The 18,412-nt window shown below is 33.3% G+C and overlaps 1 protein-coding gene across 2 annotated transcripts; it reads right to left on the bottom strand.

The window, feature by feature from the left end:
* Window positions 1-6,990: 6,990 nt before the first annotated feature.
* UBP16 (ubiquitin-specific protease 16) lies at window positions 6,991-14,127 on the bottom strand. 2 transcript variants are annotated; one of them, XM_011018613.1, is made up of 11 exons: window positions 13,492-14,127; window positions 10,887-12,333; window positions 10,705-10,793; window positions 10,377-10,462; window positions 10,109-10,271; window positions 9,881-10,001; window positions 9,563-9,720; window positions 9,097-9,175; window positions 8,797-9,009; window positions 8,075-8,136; window positions 6,991-7,984 (listed from the first exon to the last, which is right to left on the bottom strand). In XM_011018613.1, the coding sequence occupies exons 1-11, from the start codon at window positions 13,779-13,781 to the stop codon at window positions 7,279-7,281; spliced, it is 3,414 nt and encodes a 1,137-aa protein (XP_011016915.1). In that variant the 5' UTR covers window positions 13,782-14,127; the 3' UTR covers window positions 6,991-7,278. The 2 variants fall into 2 exon arrangements, with proteins under 2 accessions (XP_011016915.1, XP_011016914.1); XM_011018612.1 differs by having other exon boundaries at window positions 9,097-9,181; window positions 13,492-14,126.
* Between the last annotated feature and the right edge of the window lie 4,285 nt (window positions 14,128-18,412).

Here is an 18,412-nt window from a genome sequence, read left to right as displayed (position 1 = left end):
AAGCGACGAATTGTAGTAGAAGGGGCGGAAAGTAGTTTCTTCAAATCTGAGAATTTGTCTCAACCATTGCTCCTCTTCACTATTTGCCAACCACTTCGTTTCTCATCGAGCAGTCGTCTTCTTAATTTAGACAAAGTATACCTAAATATCGATTAAAATAAAAACACAAGCGCTCAATCGAGTTGATAAAAGTTTTATCTCTTTTGTTCTCTTTATGGATTTTAAACTTTTGTTCCATATCAGTTGCAGTGAGCGGATATTATATATTTATGTGGTCACGTACTGGGAATTGTTGACAGTTAATTTATCCCTTCATAAAATAGCACGACGTGCTGCGAAGAATTGTTGTTGGTGAGCAATAATTGATGTATACACTTAGCCCAGTTATCGTTTTTGTTTTAATATCTTATCATTGAGATATAGTTATTGATTAGCTCCAACATCTACTAATTCAAACCATACAAAAAAAATAAAAAAATAGCTTCAATCTTTGTCAAAAGAGGAAGTGCTTCACTTTTCAAAATAGGAAAACACTGAACCTCTTGACATGGATGGATGACCTGTAAACAACCACGCCAAACATTAATGTCTGTTGCTGCTTTGTTCGACATCTCCGGTACACAAGGGATTCTTTGGTGCGGCGGTGGATTTGTTTTTTTATTTATTAATATGAATGTTTTGTTAGTTTTGATTAATGTTATAGATTTTAAAATTAATAATTATATAAGTTTTTAGCAGTTATTATATTTATAATTACGAAACTTAAATGTAAAATTACAGAAAAATAAACCCTTTAATCTGGAACTATTAGGATTGATCACCTACTAGATGATTGCGGTGATGAATTTCTAATTCTCTTGCATGCTTGTGTTATCACCGCGGCTCAGGCAAAGCTACCCAATGCAAAATCACTTTGGGAGTGAGTTTTTTGTTTTTCTTGTCAAGATTTGATTTAAAAAAAATTAATTTATTTTATTTTTATGAAAATTTAATTTTAAAAATAAAAAGTTATTTTAACATTTTTTTTATATACAAAATATTAAAAAAATTAATTGTTATCACCCGATGTATCTCTTTAGGAACTGCTGCTATTGAGGTGGTTTAAAAGGGCTCTCAAGCAAAGAAAAATTAAATGAATGGGGGCAAGAAATTAGCAAGATTTCTACCTGTCAGTGGGGGATTTCATTGTCACTTCATCATTTGCAAACTTTTTTCTCTTCCAGAGAGCTAGCTATAGCTAGACTCCTAGCTAATTAATGGAGTTTGTTTCGTTACTAAGGAAGCGTGTAAAATCAAGTTTGAAAACGGTGTTTTTTAATAATTTAAAAGGTGTTTTTGGTTTTAAATTAATTTTTTTAATTTAAAAAAAACAAAAAGTATAATTTTAAAATATATCTAAATGAAAAATAATTTCAAAAGCAATTAGTAAAAAAAATTAAAAATAAGGCAAGCCAATTAGTTTTTTCCTCTTGTGGAATAGTTCTAAAAAAGACAAATAATCCTGGAGAAGAACATCATCAAATTCTTCCGGGAGTCTTACCAAGTAGGTTAGAAACGTCACAAAAGGCAGGCAAATGCATTGCACCTGCAAAACCTACTTTCTCGTGGACAGAACACAGTCACAGCTGACTGCATATTGTCGGCAAAGGAGATACGCTATCCCTGCACCGTTTTCCTTTTCATTTCCTTTGCTTTCACTCAAGTAAAACCGCCGCGAGAAGTCAATTTCAGGGACCTGGACATCCCATGTGGGAAAATGGTGGAATTTTACGTTTGGTGTTCATTTACAAGTGTCTTTCTAGATGACTCGCCGTGCTACGCCACAAATATATGAAAAACAAGTGTCTTTCTAGATGACTCGCCGTGCTACGCCACAAATGTATGAAAAACTTTTAAATATAAAAGGATTTAATATAATTTTTTTAAAAAATATTAAAATAATAATATATTAAAATAACCTAAATTAACTTACATCATTATGTGAAACTGATACTTTATTAGATTAAATATTAAAAAAAATTAATTATATGATAAAAAAAATATAAAGATTAATTTAAATTAACAAATATTGAAAAATATAATTTAAAAAAATAAAAAAAATCCAATATTAAAGGCTAAGATTAAGGAAAAAACAGAAAAAATCAGGCAAGCGGTCATGGGAAAAAATTAAATTAATTAGTAATTTAATAAAATGGAATTAAGAATTGTTTATAATTTAGTTTTTGTAATTACTTGAAACTATTTAATTAGTCAAGATAGTGTAAAAATTAATTAAATGATGTCTTAATAGTCCTTGGCTAATGCATTTCATTTGATGAATATATTGGTTATTATATTTTAACATTATTTTTGGAAAATAATTATATTTAAAAATTTGAATGCATCTTTAATTATTAATTTGGTTGCACATGTATATTAGGTATGTTTGGTACAACTATTTTTTCTTTAAGGAAACGCAAAAATAAATCTTAATTAGCAATTCAACTATCCAATGAAATAAAATTCAAAAAAACAATCTTCTAAACTTCTTCATCTTTATATTCACATTTTCTCTTATATGTCTTTTTTATATATATAAAAATCAAGGAATTTGATTGAATTTAAACACATGTTACAACTATTTGAAAAGGAGTTGTTGGACACGTGGGGATGAGATCATGAGAAACCTAAGGTGGGGATAGTTTAATGTGTATAATGAAAAAAAATGGTAGTTTATCAGTACTTGTTGGATAGAATTCAATGAATTGAAAATTTTATATAGATTTAATATGCCTGAAAAATGACTGATGATGTTACTTGCATTCCTAGAGTTGCAGGATAAAGTATTCATTGCATTGGTCCTATTGGAAATAAAAATACTTACCCTCTATTTTCTATGTTTACATGTGATACATGTATATTTCATTCCTTTCTATAACATTGATATCGTAGTTCAAACTTTCATGGTAACTTTAACTTTATTTATCGAAAAGAGATTGTAAGATTATCGAAGTCATGTAAATAATATTATTACATGTAATTAAGTAAAATACCTTGAGACCTCTAAGAGATGAGATCGAAGGGATGAATACCTCTAAATTTTATGTAAATAACAAAAAAAAAAGATTAAAATTACATTAAATGTAATCCTTTTAGCACAAAAAACATCTAGTTTTGTCGAAAAGTGGCCAAATCAATAATTTTTTCTTTCTTTGCTATTTTAGACGATTTCTTTTTTCCCTCTCAAAGTTATAAACTAAAAAATAAATAAAATAAAAATTGTTGATGATTTGAGATTAGGCATGAGTTTTCTCTTCATGTTTTATTTCAGTTCTCTATTTTTTAATTTGATATGTTTACTATAATTTCAAGCCTAATTTCATCTAATTATGTCATAGAAGGATTCAATTAAAACGGGAAAAAATTGGGAAAAAAAAAAGGTATGAACAATGAAGCTCATACAATTTTGAAACGTCAATGGTATGATCAGCTGCCCTACATATGAACTGGACTAATAAAATGATTTTGAAACGTCAAATGATCCCATCTATATCCAAGGACTTTGAGACAGAAAAATAAAATATAGTCCAACAAGTGGTTGTCGAGATTATGTTAAAAAGAAATTCAATTTTTAGAGCTCCGCTATAACCCATGACTTGAGTGTTTCTTCCGTCCACTAGCGATGCATCTTCTTGAAGTTGTCAAAAAAAAGACGAAGAAGAAAACAAAAAATGTCACTCCACATTCTCTTTATGCAATTGGGAAAATTAAAAATTCAGACAGCATGGGTCTACATGCAGGGTTGGGATGCAAATTGACAACGCAGACTCCACTTGAGAGAAGGCTTTCGTGTCCGCCCATGATTTACAGCCCTTCGATCTTGAAGTTGAAACTTCGGTGACGTAGCAAACTACTAGGGTTTTTTTTTGTTTCAAAAATTGCACGATGACTAAGAAATATATCCGAAATAACACAGCTTAAGGTTTATTTTTTAAAATCGAATTTCATGAGTATTCATAGGTAGCACATGTGTAGACTTGCAAATTTCAAAAGATTAACCTAATTTATTTATTTTTATTGGCACATGCTATGCATGCATACCATTAAATTTAAATTTTGTGTGTTTGGTGCATTTTATGTGTTTGGTGCGTCTTATATATGTAAGTAAATAAGCATATTATTATTTTTAGATGGCACATGGCACATGTGATTCACACCACCAACTTTAAATTTAGTTTTATTTGGTATTTATGAATTCATGATATTTTTAATAGTTTTAGAGATGTATCATCTGAGCTTCAGTATATATTTATATCCCTTTTTTTTTTCTTTTTTGGTTCTCTCACTTCTCTATCCTCCCTTGACTTTTTTGGTCCTGCCATTTGATTGTTTTGTGTTTCTTTCATAGCCATTAGATACTCATAAAACATGTAGGTTGATTTTGGGATGTGGGAATCATTTTGCATGGGAATCATGCATGGATCTCCGGAAAAGAAAAATGAATTGGAGGGGTCATGCAGGTTGCACTTGCGTGTCTAGATGGATCGCGGAGTTGAGACTTGCTTGTCTCATGCTATTTTGAAAAAATAAGTTCTCAAGCTATGCTAATTCAGATATATATTTTTTTATCGACTGTGCTATTTTTGCAAGAACTTGGCAAGTGGGCGAAGTTAATCAAATAACATATCAACATTTCTTTCGTTTTGATACCAGTCATTATCGGTATAATGGGCCATAAAAATACATGGAGGAGAAAACAGGAGACCGAAGAGGTGTATGGGTCCTCTCCTCCAGTTATACGGGGTTCTCGCAAGGGACGGGCTCGTCTGGTGCAGGAGTTTGGTGAGCGGTGGTTGAACCTGTGTGTTCTTACCCCACGTGGTTGTCCTTTCCTTCTGCGACTTGTCATGCAAGTTTGATACTTTTCCTGTCTTTAGACTTCCTCTATACGTCGTGTTTGATGCCCATTATTGGCTTCGTAGACTTCATTTACTATTTGGTTGGAGAAAAGAGGGCGAGGAAAGGGAGAGAGAAGGGGATGGCTTTTCCTGGAACTGCAAAGAAAATTTCATACAGCACACGTCATTGCTTCCGCTTATACACGGAATATCAGCAACTCAGGAAAAAGCCACTATGGACTCAATCCCTATACGGCGACGGGATTGGAAGGGAGACTTTTCATGATAAAAAAGTAGGGTTTACCGATCATTTTGTTTTTAGATATCGGATCGTTTTTCTGAGAGGTTCTTGACTTCTTTCGTCTTGACTCAATGTGCCTAGCTAAGGACATCGGGGGATTTCCCCATTCTTTACCCCCATCAAGATATCTTTTTTTTCGTCAAACAAGGTTTGATTAAATCGAAAAAAATATTTAGAGTGTGAAACAACAATAAAATGAGATTATATCCAACGGCGAACTGTCTAGTTTCTATAAGAACCCATCACTAAAATACCACTAGAAAGGAGTAAGACTAAGCTAGAAAAATATATAGTAAAGTCATCTTTCGATTCTTTCTCTTGACTCTCCTACGTGCCCGTTTGGCACTACAGTTGCGACTACAGATAAAAATAAAAGTAATATTGAAGTGTTTAGTTAAACTGAACCACAATTTTAATTCATATAGTTCCCACTAAAAAACTGAGGTTGGACCTTAGTTTTTGAAAAGCAAGTTACAATTGCTTTTCCATGTTCTTCTCTCTCTCACCAGCACTGTAATTAACACAAAACTTTCTCAACCTCTTCTTTTGTCCTTTCTTCTGTCAAACGATGGCTTCTACCTGCACCAAATTCGAGTTAGCTCGTCCCCTCTGCTCCTTTCCTCTCTGTTCCCAAATTTCTCCCATTAATCTGGACTCCCATTTCCCAAAATTTTCCTTCCCCTCTGTTCCCTTCTCTCGTCTCAAACAGAGGCAATAATGGAACAAATGAGCAGCACGAAAAGGAGCAAAGTGGGAGCTTTCAGATGCCACTGCACTAACGAAGATACACCCAAGCCGACTATGAGACCATGCAAGAATGGAAACTTGATTGCCTGGTCAAGGCGTATGGGTTGCCCATCACTGGGATGTTGAAGAGAGGGAAGCATGCCATAGGAGCTTTTCCTTGGTCCCGTTATATATCCTTGAAAGATGCAATTTTATCCTTTCTAGTCGCATTATTGGTTTGAGCTAATTAACCAAAATTTTAGTAATTTTGATGCCAATCTGTCTAAGTTAAAAAGGCAAGGGCAAGATTACTACTTGCCACAAACACAAAGAGCAACTAGTTGATTGTTTCTACAATAAAATAAAGTAAGATAGCATTGATTATAAATATATATGGAGATATATGGTCTTTTTAAGTAATTTTATAATCATTTCTCATGCAAAAAATATTTTAATTAAATACAAAAAATTATTTTTTTCAACAATTATTTTTTTCAACTATAATTTCCAATCGTAATTTTAATCAAACACATCAAATTTTAAAATAACCCTCGCAAAAAACACCTTTTTATTAAATTATTTTTTTAATTACAAAAATATTTACTTTTAAAAATATCTCATATAAATAGATAAGAATGAGAAAAAAGATCAAATATATCCTGATAGGAGCAAGAGTAACCATTCAAATTATAATGCTACAGTTGCAAATATAGCAAGCAAGATCATTCCAGAAGAAAGGGGAGATGTGTAAAAATGAAATGCAGAAAGACAACGAGACGTGTGAAAAATGAGATGCAGTGGGTATACAAATTTATCCTACACTCGTTTACATGTCTGTCCTATTCATCACAAGACCTGTCCATTTATGAAAAATATGGGCCTTTTTTTTTTTTTTGGGACTCACAGATTTTCAGATGGCAGTGCTGCGGTAAAAGGAGATCTTGATTGATAGATTACCATAGCATGAGGAGTGGGCTCACAAACAATCCAGTAGTTCCACGTTAGAGAGGACTCAAGCCCAGACTGCTTTTTCATCAGCTAGCTTGTGAAAAACTTCTGAGAGAAACTTGATAGTGGGAAACAGGATGATATTGACAAAGAAGCATTTATAATACGATATCTACCAGATCATTTTTATATTTGTTTTCAAGTAAACAACTGTATGGGGTTCAAAAACCCTTTCGGGACAAGGCTTGGAAAAGACCCCCTCTGCACTATACACTTCGAGGACTTCCCGGAAAGGAATTTGAAAAAATTGTGACGGCCGATCTATTTTAAAACAAAGCCAACTACAAGAGTACAAGATTACATACAGCCCCCCTCCTTCCCAACTCTTATTTACCCCTTTTAACTTAATACCTCGTCATGAAATGCTTAGTCTGTTCTTTCGCTTACTGATCTTCTAAAGGATACCCCGGATTTTACATCATTTAAAGGGTTAACTGATCCTAATTTCGTCGACACCTTATCCCTACAACTATTACTACTTGCTAACTTTCTACATTGTTCAGTCGTGTCAGGATGCAAAAAAGAATTTCCCCCCTTACCTTCCAGATCCACCAGCTTCCTCCCCCCGCTTGGTATCCTGTCCGAAAGATCAGGACCCCCAATCCTTGAAAAAGCATGCGAATCATTCTGGTTCTTATCAGCATGGGGTGAATACCTTGAGTACAAAGGGGAGGAAGATGAAGAAGTGTCTGAATCAGATGTGTTCCTCCAAGAGTTCCAACTTCCAAAAATGTAATCAGAAAGGTCATCAGTACTTGTAGAATCATGGGTGCTGTCAGTACTGCATGAACCTTCATCGGAGTTGCCACTAGTAAAAGAGAAATTGTCACTTGATGAGTCCTCTTCTGAAATCCTCAGAAGCCGGTGGAGCTTAAAATAGAAAGATTCAGCACTGGCCAAATTGTCCGAAGGAATTGAATCCGGATGCGATTGGACAACACCGGATTGCATAGACATGGATCTTGAATTCAATGCAGTGTTTGTTGCCTTGATTTTGGAGGGACTGCATTTATTTTTTGGATCAGAAGATATTATTCTGCTCCTTATCAGTCTTGGGGCCCTCGGTGAGCACCTGCCAAAATTTAATTGAGTCAAACACCACAACAAAATAACATGGAAGAAATTTCAATCTTCATAGAACTAATCTCCAGAGATCCATCACCTTGCATAAAGAAGCATGTAAGCTCCTTTTGATAAAACCCTTTCAAGTTCCACAGCTGTAACCTAGCCAATAATTGTCAATACCATGATCAAAAACTCAGAGCTCGTGCACAAACACACAAGCATATGTTCTATCCATTAAAAAAAAAACCTTGATGCATTGCAGAAAGGCGTTAACACGAAAACAGTGCACTGGGAGACCCTAAGAAGAAATTGGGACCCAGATACCAATAGGTCTAACAATGAAAAGACTTCCCGGCCCAAGACAAACCATAGCCTTCAAAGATACTGCTATAATGAAAGCAAATCTTGATTCTTTAAAGTTTGCTACCTTACAGACATAGGCTAACATAGGTTTGTCTCCGATAATCAAGGTTTGACTTCTTTATAGAGATAAATAATATAAACAACACACAGGCTTGGCCATCTAAATAAAAGACTTAATCAGATAATAATCCCAAATACAACAGAAAATGTCAAAGGTTCCTTGACTAAAGCACAAAGCAACAGAACCCAAACTTTTCTTGTAACCAATGGCTGATCATTGAAAGTAAATTCTTTTAGTTTATATAAGAGACGGAGATGTCAGGGCGATGTCAATATATCCAGGACCAAAGTGAAGAGATTGCCACAACTAGAAGTTAATCAAGTACAAACAACTAGGAGAAAAACACATCGAATGACCAAATAAACTTGCTTCGCAAATTAAGATAGAGAACATACTGTGCTGTCATCAATTTTGAACCACTTGTTCTGGATGTTTTTGACATAGCACACATAGTGACCAGAAAATGCAGCATTCATGACATCCAAGTGAACGATCACTCCATAAAGCCTATATATGGGTGATTTATCACTAGTTCCACTCATATATGGTGCTAAGTCCAGGATCTCTGGGAACCGAATAGATTTATTGAGCTTTCCAAATTTACCTGACTGTAAAATCAAGCACAGTAAGGAAAGAAAAAAGAATATGCCTACAACACTGGATAAAAAAATACCATCTTTGATTTCCATATCTACCTGAAAGCGCTTCAATGCAATTGTAAGGACATTAGGAGCCTCCAATATTGTCAACTTTTTCTTAGCCTTCTCATAAGATCTGCATCTGAACAGAATGATGATGGTAAACAAACTCTGAATGCAAGCCAACAACTCCGACAAAAGAGAAGATTCGATATAAACTAGAAATAATAGAAAAGTCAGATCTTGATATTTCCTTGAAGTAAAAACTGGCAGAGCAATCATCAAAATGCTGTACAGGCAGCATAACACAAAGCAACACAACTCGGTATGTTTTCAGTTACAAACTGTTTGGTTCAAATGCCAAACAACTCAAATATAAAATCAATATTAAACTATTTAAGGTTTAAATCAGTTTGCAATGTCTCCCTGCAGTAGAGAAATTGGTAAAAATAAATAACCAAAAGAATAAACACATTTGAAACAATACTTTAAATAGCTTTATCAGAAAAGCAAATTGACAAACCTGCCACAATGGTACTTGTTGTCCCCATCCAGAATCTCGGTACCCGTGAATCGTCTAAGTGCATCTTCAAGCTTCCCTATATCCCCCTCTATTTCAACAGTAAGATCCATCATTCTTTCCTGCCACTCTGACTTGTAATGGCACTTCATGCATTTAATCTGCAAACAGTAGCAAATTTGTATGCATAATTTAAATTATTGAACCTTTCTCAAAAGAGCGCCTATATGCTAATGAGAGTTAGGGGAAAAGAAAAGGAAATAAAAAGAGAATCGATTTGCATTAAATCTTTGAGTATCATTTAACTCCAAAAGATATTACCTTTGAGCGAAGGTAGCCTCCAAATGTAAGGCCTATGAGAGTGGCTTCTTCTTCAAAGGAGCCTACTGCGTTCACCTTAGCTTCCTTAAGGCAAACAGATTGCATTGCATCTATTGCATACCTGTTTGTTGTTCATGAATTCTCTATCAAGAAATTCTCCAAAAGCTGAAATCATAACAACATGCAAGTTGCTATTTCTTTGGTCACAGAGCAAAGAAACCAGCTCACCTCAGGAATTCATGTGCATCTTCTTCTCTCCCATTACCAAGCTGAGTCCCAATATTTTGCAATTGGGATAGTATGCCAATGGGAGAAAGTGGAGATTTCCCTTCCTTTGCCTTTAAAATTACATTTTCAAACTCACAAGAGAAGCACCGTTCTTTATTTACACCTGATAAAAAAAAGAATGGCCTTAGCTAATATTGAAAAAGTTGTAAAACATGTTATTAAAAAATGAATGCTGAATCTAATAAGTTGAACATGATGAGAAACATACAAGCTTTAGAGTGGAGCCCTTGCACAAAATAAGAAGTCAAAGGAGGAGTAAATGCCAGGCATTGTAGAACAGCATTAGCATAGCAGCTGCAGAAATGGAACACGGGATATGTTATCAACAACTTGGGGTAGTTTATGTAATGCTGACATAAAAAGTAGAGAAGATGCAATCAGATAGCCACTAGCATAATTAACATTAAGACAACAGCATGTGGTATTAATATTGCAAAATAATGGATAAAGAAGCCATTTTAATTACAACTGATTGTAAAAATACACCATTTTGTTACTTCAATCTGCTTTCCCTACAAAAGAAACATGTCATGTACCTGTTTCCACAGTTGATAAGGCCAAATGGTCGCATTTCCACCTTATTCGAAGTGTATAACTTCACAAATAAATCATATGGGAAAAGGCCCTGAAAAGCCAAAAATAAACTCATGGAAATTTATTGCATCTCGAGAAAAAGAAAATGTTAGAGATGTAAACAAAATCAATTTATAACCCAGACCTTATTACTATATCTCCCACATTTAGGTCCTCTGAATTGGTCAACAACTTTCCGCACTGATGACTTCAATCCATTAATAGAACTTGGAGAATAGCTAGAAATTTGAGAAGTAGCAGCAGCACCTGGTTCAACATTTTCAACTTTTCCTCCAAGTTTCACACTTGAAACTGAATGCCCACCGACACTAGAATTCAAATGGGTTTGAGAAGCACTAGATGATAATCTGGACTTTGATAGATGTGAAGTATCAACAATGTCATCTACAACAACATTTGACCTTTCAGATCTCAAAGCTTGAGATCTGCATACTTTTGAAACACTTGGATCTAATTTAACTCCTCCAGAACTGAAAGAAACATGTGCATAAGGAGAGGACGATGATACAGATTTACTCTCAATGGAAACATTTGAACCTCCACCAGAGTTATTATCAACAAGATTGGACCTTTCAAAACTTATGGTTGGGGATCTCTTGACTTTTAGAGCATCAAAGCCATTCTTTTCTGGTGAAACTGCTCCATCAGCAAGCCTAATAACCCCAGGAACAGAAGGGGGTGCATCATCCGATATGATGTTGTTCACCTTTGAGCTTTTTGCATGCAAGATGGGAGCATCACTTCCAGAAAGACTGGACTTTACAAGTAGGGATGGTTTGTCATTAGATGACTTGCTGTTAACAAGGCCATTGAAATTTGACAGAGCAGATCCATCCCCAGCATCACTGCTGGGCCCAACAGAATCCAGAGTTCTCCCCCAGAAACCAGAAGAAACCTTTGCTGGTTTTGTGATTGTTTCATCATTCCTTGCACTGACACTATGGCTTGAAGAACTAGATGAACATTGACTCTCCCTGTCACTGCCATGAGGTTTACTCTGATTTGATTTACTCAATTTATTAAAACTATCTATAGAATCAACCAAAGTAGAAAACTTTGGAGATGATGGTTTGGTCGTATCCACCTCGTTCAGACTGGACTCCAGCGTATCAGGGGCAATATCAGCCAGTGTTTCTCTGTCTGATCCCTCTGTTTCATTTGAACTAATGCTCTCACTTACAGAAACACTGTCAGATGATTCCCCATTTGAATGAGCAGAGAATCCAGAAAATGAAGAGCCCGTCGGAGTGGAAAATCCAGAAAACGAGGTGCTTGGTGATTCAGAAATAGAATCTGCTCCCTCTGTGTGTAAAACAGAATCAGCTATAATATCATCATCCTTTAAGAGTGAAACTCCAGGAGAGTAACCGGAATCAGACACCACAGGCTCCACGGAGAATGTTTCAATTGGTCTTTTCTCATATCTGCCATCATAAATATCATGTTGGTCTTGCTTTGCCGCCCTCTGGCCAGGATTGCCTCCATCATCATTAATGTGGTATGTGGTGGGAGGAGGACGACATTCTTCCTTGTGACCTTGTCGCCAGTGGATAATTTGACACTTACCAGAACTGAAACAAACCAATTTGCGACACAAATATACAACTAGAAAGATCAGAAGCGTACTTAAGGAAGGCGGAAAAGGAAAACAACAAAAACTATTATCACCAATTAAAAAGTGAATCTTATAGATTGTAGAGAAGAACACATCACAAGTTGGCCAAACCTTGTTAGGTCCTCATAAAGCCTGTTTCGACAAAAGTTAGCGAACTAAATCATACTAAATTGCAGGATACTCCCAATTATGCAGAGCAGCTTTTTTACAACTACATAACAGAATAATAGTGGATTTAGGACACTCCTGATTATGTAGAACAACCTTTGTAAAATTACATAACAGAATAATAGTACTATTGACTTCAAACATGTATTTCATCCTAATCCATGTATACTACCAACTTGCAATATTTGAAGATTGTACATGTAATTTACATTAACATTTCCCAATAATGCCTTCACACAATTGAGAGCACATGGATGTCGTGAACTGCAGATGTTCAATTTAAAAATCAAAAGTTCTATATAGAATTTAATTTCATATGATGATAAACATTAGATTGCAGTTTTCCAGTAGTGACTTACATATGTATAAAACCAGTTGCACAGATCCTGATCTATAAGATACAGATCTCTAAAAATTCATTCAAGGATTGACACTCACCACACTGTCTTCTTAACAAGCTAAAATGTTTTCAGTTAGTAATAAAAGTTTTCTCCTTAGTTTCCTGTGCACTTACAACGCTAACATATGAATGAAAGGTTCATGTAACCCACGCAGAACAAGAAACTAGCTAGCTCACATCTAGCATCTAACGAACGAAGAAGATCTATGATTTAGTTTAGTGAGTCAGAAATCCCTCCACACAGATTAAACCTCTATTTCGGAATTCCCTTCAACAATTAGCACCTAATTCCACAGTTTTCCCCCTCCCCTGTTTAACTGGAACAATGTGAAGCAAAGAATCAGATTCTTCTAAAAGCATACTGTTAAAACAGCTTCGCTTCCGTAACATTACCCAATTATTATCAACAATCAACTCCAGTTCACTTCATTAGAAAAAAATACAGCTACAAAAGACATCAAATTTCACCGGAAACGAACCCAAATTCAATGCATTAAGGACTAAAACCCCAGATTAAAATCAAGCACTGACACAGAAATAACATACCAGTATCTAACAGCTTTGCAGCGGGCACACCGTGTCGTTCTCGGGCAAAAACAAACAGCACACTGGTAATTATTTTTTAAAACCGGAACGGTGCCGTACGAAACCGTGGCCTCAAACTCAGCCCTGGCGGCCTCCTCTGCCGCTAAAACCATCAACCTCTTGATCTCCTCCTTTCTCACAACCACTCCCCGCCATTTACACCTAATTACAAACCAACCCACCGGAATAACCACTACACAGAAAACAAGGACCACTAGGCTCGAAAACCCTAGATCCCCCTCGACATGCATTTATGAAAACGAGCAGCATCCACCAAATTTCACGATCTTTAACCTCCTTATCTTGTACATGGATGGAGGTGCTGTCCTCGTTGACGACTTTGCATCGGTTGATTGCTAGATCGAAGCCACTGATAAAAAAACGGACGGTGAGGGTTAAAAGAGGGTTTGTTGAGCAAAAAATAACTTGACTGGGTTTTTCGATGTCGAGCTAGTGTGAAAGATTGGGGGTCTTTGATTGTTGCTGTGGTTTTCGGACAATCTGATCAAGATTTTAGGGCTTCTTGTTATTGTTGTTGTGGAATGTGATCGGTTTTTTTTAAAGAGTGGGGATCCATTGGATTTACAATTTTGTTAATATTGTTTTTTTTTAAAAAAAAAAAAAAGAAATTTAATTTTTACAATTTTGTTAATATTGTTTTTTTTTTAAAAAAAAAAAGAAATTTAATGGTTGAGAGAAAGGAATTTTGTTTCAAGAGACATTCAGATGCGTGACTTCTTTGCTCGTCAGATATTCGGACATGTGGCCCCACCACGGGTCTCCGTTTTTTTTTCGTGATTAATATTTTTTTTATCACGATTATAATAAAAGTTATTTTCAAAATAATTTTTATTTAAAAATATATAAAAATAATAATTTTTTTATTTTTTTATAATATCAATATATTAAAAAAATGCAAAAAATTTTAAAATAAAAATAAATTTTAAGGTTTTTTAAAATATAGTTGGACCAAAATATTGAACTTCTTACTTTGGTAACTTTCTCTTTTTAAAAAAAAATAAAGTTCAAAAATTTTAAATAAAAATAAGACTAAAACAATATCTTTTTAGCTGTTATAGTGAAAATTTTAATGTAAATTTTGTAATTCCATTTAATTTTATCAAGTTTTAAGTGTATAAAGTTAGAAGGTATTGTTTCTTTACACCTATTAGTTTTGTAAATCACAACAGTAATTTATTATTGCTGTTTTTGTTCTTGTATATTAAGCCTTTTTTTTAATTTGTTTTTTATTATATAGTTATCGTAGCATAAAAAATACTTAATATTAGGGTACTATTGAAAAAATATTTCTATATTGTAATATGATTTATTTTTAAAAAATAATTAATTAAAAAATAATTTCTAAAAAAATAAATTATTAAAAAGTTAATGGCATGGTTTGCAAATTTAACAAAATAACCCTAGTTATTTTAATTCACTGATTTAGTGGTGATTTTTTTATTATTATTCAAACTCAATTATGTGATTATCAATTTTTTTATTATATAGTTTTAAAAAATATAATTTTAAAAAAATATTATTAAATTTTAAAAAGTTAATGTCATGTTGAGAAGTTTAATGAGTTTAACTTTTTTTAATTTTTTTTTTTATTTTATTATTTGATATTAAGTTAATTAAGAATGAAGTTTTATAATTTATTTTATTTTATTTTTTATAAGATTATTATAATTATAAAATTATACTCTTAATAATTATTTTAATTCTAGAAAAAAAAATTACTACACACCACAGTGAAACAGGAGAATATACTAGTAATAACGATAACGACAATTAACAGTAAAATAGTAGTAATGGCACAGGGTTTTGATTATTCTCATGTTCAGTTTTTTTTTTTTTTTTACCGAAAAATAAAAATGTGGTGATACGGTAGTTGGGTTCATTAGTCAATGGATAGTCAGAGGTGGATGCATAACTTCCAAAATTCCTGGCTCTTTCCTCGTCATTTGGTTCTAACTTATTCTACGGGCAACGGATAATGTTTGAGAGGTGATCCTCATGAAATCCCCCCACCACAATCATGAACTGTTCCCTTCCTTTCCGTGATAACAACAGCATTTTTCTCTTTCAATGAACAGCGTGAGTTAGAAGTTGAAACACGTGTCACACTTGTAAAATGACTGGTTTTACGGGGGGTAAAAAATAGTGATTGGTGCAGTTTGACTGCGATGCCCGGAATTAAATTTTAACTGCGCCACGGGGAAACAAAAAAAAAAAACTTGTGTTGAGAAATCTGCACGGCACCGTTTGTTGTTTTTAAAAATTATTTTGTGTATTGTTTTGATGTATTAATATAAAATTAATTATAAAATATAAACAATATCATTTTTATATATTTTAAAGTGAAAAATAATTTAAAAACAACATTTATCACGTCATAAAACACTACCGAAAAGAAATTAAAAGAATTGACGCCGCTATAAATGCCTAATTGAGTTGCTAGTTGATAGAGGTTGATCCAGGCATAAATGCCTCCTTGGAAGTTATTTCATTTCTAGAGATGATTGGCAGAAAAAAAAAAAGAAAAAAAAAGAAAAGGCGAGTAGGTAGGATCTTAGTTGAGCATCTAAAAGTATAAAAAGATCTTTTCTCTGTTTCTAGGGTTCGCCAGCTCGCCTTTGGATTTACAAGGTCCTGCATCTAATAAGTTGCCGCGAACTATTAATAGGAGACTGGAAGGTGAGGTATTCGCAGGAGCAGTGTCCTCTTGCGGCGTTTATAATTAATTATTACCAGTAAATCTAGAATGTATAGGGAATTCATTTATGCAATGTACTCCGAATCCACTCACATGATATAACTTATTAGACACAATGCACCATGAATCCCAACGCAAGGTCTTGTGAACAGACAATTCATAGTGTTTTTTTTCCATTTTCCGCCGATCTAGCCTTTGGTGGACCAGATTCTAGAACAATTTAGACTAATTTATTAGAGAAAATTGAGATTAAATGACAGGACCAGGGCGAAAAAATTGAAGGGAATGGGTGACATTTTCAAATATTGGTGTGAAATACCTATTTTGCCCCTATATAAAAACCAATAAATCAGTACTGGGGTGATTAAGTAATTTCATAATGGTCCATGTAAAATTTAAAGGGGACGATTAGAATTTCTTTTATTTTATAATACACGATGAAAAGATTTAAGAGTTTTTAAAACTTGCGGTTTTGGGTTGTTTCAGTCTTTTATATTTTTTATGAATAGTTGAATGAATTGCATGTACTTGAGACTTGATTTTCCACGTCTTACACGTAGAAGATTTTTTATTTTTTTATTTGGGCTTTGTTTTTGTAATTATTGGGTTAGTTTATAGGCAATTATGTAATTTAATATATATATATATATATTTAAAAAAAACCTGCTTGCATGTGTTAATACTTGCGGAGCAATTGGGTGGTCAAATGCCGCCCTGTACAACGACGTTTGATTCATCTTAATGACATCTTTTTAAGGAGATTATGTGTGTAGTTATATCACAGTGGATTTGGTGTTCATGATTTTTTGCTCCTTCTTCCTCGTTCTTCTCTTAAAATTTGAGATAGATATTTAAAATTTTAAAGTATTTCCCTTAATTTAGGATATTTAAGTACAGGTTTTTATTTTCTTGATTTATAATTTTTATTCTTAGTATTTTTTTGTAAGGTATTTACTTATTTTAAATTTAATTATTAAATTTAAGTTTTTCATTTTTTTCATGATCCCGATTTCTTTTCTTTCCTTCATTTTTTTATAAACTTTCAGTTTAATTAAATTTTTCAATGCGTTGATTTTTTAAGTTTGATCTCATTCTTCCGGTAGTTTTTTTTTGTGATTTTTTTATGAAATTTATTTTTTTAATTTAAATTTTATTAAATTTTTATGATTATTTTTTTATTTTATTATTTGCCACTTGATTTATTGAAACTTAGACTCAGTATTTTTTTTATTATTCTTCTGATACATTGCAGTATATGTTGCTGGTACAAAATACAATTACAAGTTTTAATTACAAAAATTGAAAGCACAAACTATACCAGTGGGTGATTTACGGCACGTGCACGGTTCCCCAGCACTCATTTCACTATTCACGTCACTTTTCGTGGCCTTGTTTCCTTTTAGGTCCCTGAATTTTGTTTGTTTTTCGTGCTTTCATCGTTAAACTTTTTTTCATCCCGGGGTTTGTTTTTCTTTACATGTTCTCGCGTATGTGTCGTGCAAATATTCTTTCCCCATTATATTACTGGTTTCCATTACAGAAATGCAATCACAGGGCTCAATTAAAAAATAATAATAATAAAAGTAGCAAAAACCAAAATCAACAAAAAAAAATTGCTTTTTTTCATCTGTATCGTGTAAGGGCATTTTTTTCAACACTTTGGTCCTTCTTTTTATCAATGTTTACATTTAAGTCATATAAAATCATTCATTTTGCATTTCAATACAAATCAATAATTTCAATTTTAATTTCCATGGACTTAATTTACAAAAAAAACTTAATAAAGGTGGTTTCTCCCCTCTATTATGCCAGGAAAATAGATCAGGTCCTGAACAAGTTCTTGAAATTTATTTTTCTTGAAAAAAATTGTTAACCAGCATTGATTTAACAACAAAAATAGTATTAAAAATAAATATCACGAACAAACACCAAATTTGAACTTAGAAGGGCATTTTTTTTTCTGTTCTTCGTAAAACAGCCCATCTTAGGAATAGGAATAAGTAATGTTTTTATATATTTATTCTTTTTAAGATCCGGAGAGGGTTATAGTCAATACATGTCAATAAAGTTATTATTTCAATTCACCAAAAATAACTAATTAAAGTTTTATTAGAAGTATTCTGTCAGCAGAATTTAAAGAAAATATACTTTGAAAGAGGAAAGAGA

The sequence above is a fragment of the Populus euphratica genome, unplaced genomic scaffold, assembly GCF_000495115.2.
Source record: "Populus euphratica unplaced genomic scaffold, PopEup_1.0 scaffold6.1, whole genome shotgun sequence".
Classification (NCBI taxonomy): Eukaryota; Viridiplantae; Streptophyta; class Magnoliopsida; order Malpighiales; family Salicaceae; genus Populus; species Populus euphratica.
This window is presented reverse-complemented; position numbering and strand designations above follow the sequence as displayed.